At 48.0% G+C, this 1,992-nt stretch overlaps 1 protein-coding gene across 1 annotated transcript; it reads left to right on the top strand.

Annotated features, from left to right (window-relative positions):
• Positions 1-202: 202 nt before the first annotated feature.
• BDV27DRAFT_55994 (nucleotide-diphospho-sugar transferase) lies at positions 203-1,658 on the top strand. The gene is made up of 3 exons (XM_032076933.1): positions 203-698; positions 760-915; positions 986-1,658. Exons 1-3 carry the CDS (start codon positions 420-422, stop codon positions 1,625-1,627), a joined length of 1,077 nt encoding a protein of 358 aa, XP_031922372.1. The 5' UTR covers positions 203-419; the 3' UTR covers positions 1,628-1,658.
• Positions 1,659-1,992: the final 334 nt, after the last annotated feature.

Below are 1,992 nucleotides of genomic sequence, written 5' to 3'. Positions count from 1 at the left end.
ACCTTCTCTGTTACTCGACTTTTTCTTTCACTCTAGGGAGTTTAACAGAACCGTGAGAGAAGAAAAAAAAGGTTTCGATTGCGCTTTCTCAACCTTAACGATCACCCTCAACTGCCATTGTCCAAGAGCACAATCCTCTTGTGGAAGGCTCATGGTTGCGACGTAATTGCTGTTAGGGTTCTCTTTTCCGCGCGCTGTACCAGTCTGTTTTGCCGGGTTTGGGCAAGAGCAAGCTTTGTCTGTCTCAATCCCTTTACGAGCTCTCGACCTCCTTTCTAGCTGTTGGACACGAATATACGACAGTGGGCTATATCAATTGGTTACCTATCACCAGAACTTTGGATCATTGGCCATTGCCGCCTATTTGTACCGTTTTAGCTGAGAAGCCGCCGTGATATTGAACGGCTCTTACTTTCACCATGCGGAGAGGCGTCCTAATCTTCCTCGTTGTCAACCTCCTAATTTTATCCTTCCTTGTTCGCAGTGTCTTCACCCTTCTATCACTGCTAGTGGAAGATGCTTCCGCCGATGCAATCCATCGCGCGGAGCTTCCCTCGCCAAATTCCAGTTTGATCGAGCAGCGGCCGCAGATCATTCCTAAGATCATCCACCAAACCTACAAGAACGAGACAATTCCCGAAGTGTGGAGGGAGGCGCAACAAAGTTGCATTGACTTGCATCCTGACTATGAGTATATTGTAAGTGCAATCCCCTTGTTATGCCGAGCAATGGCACATGCTAACACGTTCTTCTCCTTAGCTTTGGACGAACGAGAAGGCGCGCGAATTCATCGCACACGAATACCCATGGTTCCTTGCTACCTTTGATGGTTACAAGTATCCTATCCAGCGAGCAGACTCAATCCGATACTTTGTCCTGGCCCATTATGGCGGGACATACATTGACCTTGATGACGTATGTTCACCACGGCAGAGCTCTTAAGGGACGTGACAAAAGAAATATTGTGCTAATTGAAGTACGTTAGGGCTGCAATCGTCGTTTAGACCCCCTCCTCTCTTACCCAGCTTGGGTACGTCGCACCGCTCCGACAGGCATCTCCAATGATGCGATGGGATCTGTTCCGCAGCACCCGTTCTTCCTTCGAGTGATCGAACTGTTGCAGTCATATGACCGTAGCTGGTTGCTTCCATACATCACGGTGATGTACTCCACCGGACCTCTGTTCCTTTCGGTGATCTGGAAGGAATATATGCAGGAGGCTATGGGTGAATCGTCGCGGGTTCGGATTCTGATGCAGGATGAGTACAACAAGTATTCATGGAGCTTTTTCACCCACCACGTCGGCAATAGCTGGCATGGTAAAGACGCACGGTTGATTTTCTGGATGGGGCAACATTGGATGTTCCTCACCGTATGCGGCTTTATCTTGGTAGGGTCCGTTGGCTTCTGCCTGTGGTGGGTTTATGGTCGACTGATTCTGTTGGGCTCGAAGTACCGTTATCGGTACACTAAGGTTCCAACATTCATCTCTGTTTCCGGCCTATCCCCTACTCGCAGACCACGGCGCCCAACCCCTACATTGCTGCGTCGTGTCTCTTTTAAAGAGGACGAAGAAACAGGACCTATCACTGAAACCTCATACGAGCTCTACAGTCGTCGTGATTGAGCGTGTCCGTTTATATCTGCGTTTATATTTGCGTTGTCCACATTGAAACACCTTGAAACGACTTATACTATACACTCAAAGTACCTGTCGAGCGTTACTATGTGGGGTACCACCCCCACTCTACTGTTTTTCGCATTTTTTGTGTTTTGTCCGGAGTGCATGTATGGAGTTTTGGGATGGGGTTTGACCGGAGCGCTTTGAGCCACTGGTTCCTTTTGCAATATTTTTTTTTCCCCTTTTCCTTTTTTCGGTGGCTTGTACATGATTTGGCCAGATGAGTGAGATTTGCACCCGAGAGGCAATATATGATGTCGCTTACCCTTGTATCATTCTGTCTTGATGTTTTGATTTACAACCTTGAAACC

Source organism: Aspergillus caelatus, assembly GCF_009193585.1.
Source record: "Aspergillus caelatus strain CBS 763.97 unplaced genomic scaffold BDV27scaffold_272, whole genome shotgun sequence".
NCBI classification, from domain to species: Eukaryota; Fungi; Ascomycota; class Eurotiomycetes; order Eurotiales; family Aspergillaceae; genus Aspergillus; species Aspergillus caelatus.
The sequence above is the reverse complement of the archived record's forward strand: the minus strand, read 5'-3'. Positions and strand labels throughout refer to the sequence as shown.

What these genes read in the sequence shown, in the direction of transcription:
- BDV27DRAFT_55994 (XM_032076933.1), top strand. Translation starts at nt 420, where the DNA reads ATGCGGAGAGGCGTCCTAATCTTCCTCGTTGTCAACCTCCTAATTTTA. An exon ending in ATCCTGACTATGAGTATATT is followed by an intron (nt 699 to 759) that starts GTAAGTGCAATC and finishes TCTTCTCCTTAG; the next exon opens with CTTTGGACGAACGAGAAGGC. An exon ending in CATACATTGACCTTGATGAC is followed by an intron (nt 916 to 985) that starts GTATGTTCACCA and finishes GAAGTACGTTAG; the next exon opens with GGCTGCAATCGTCGTTTAGA.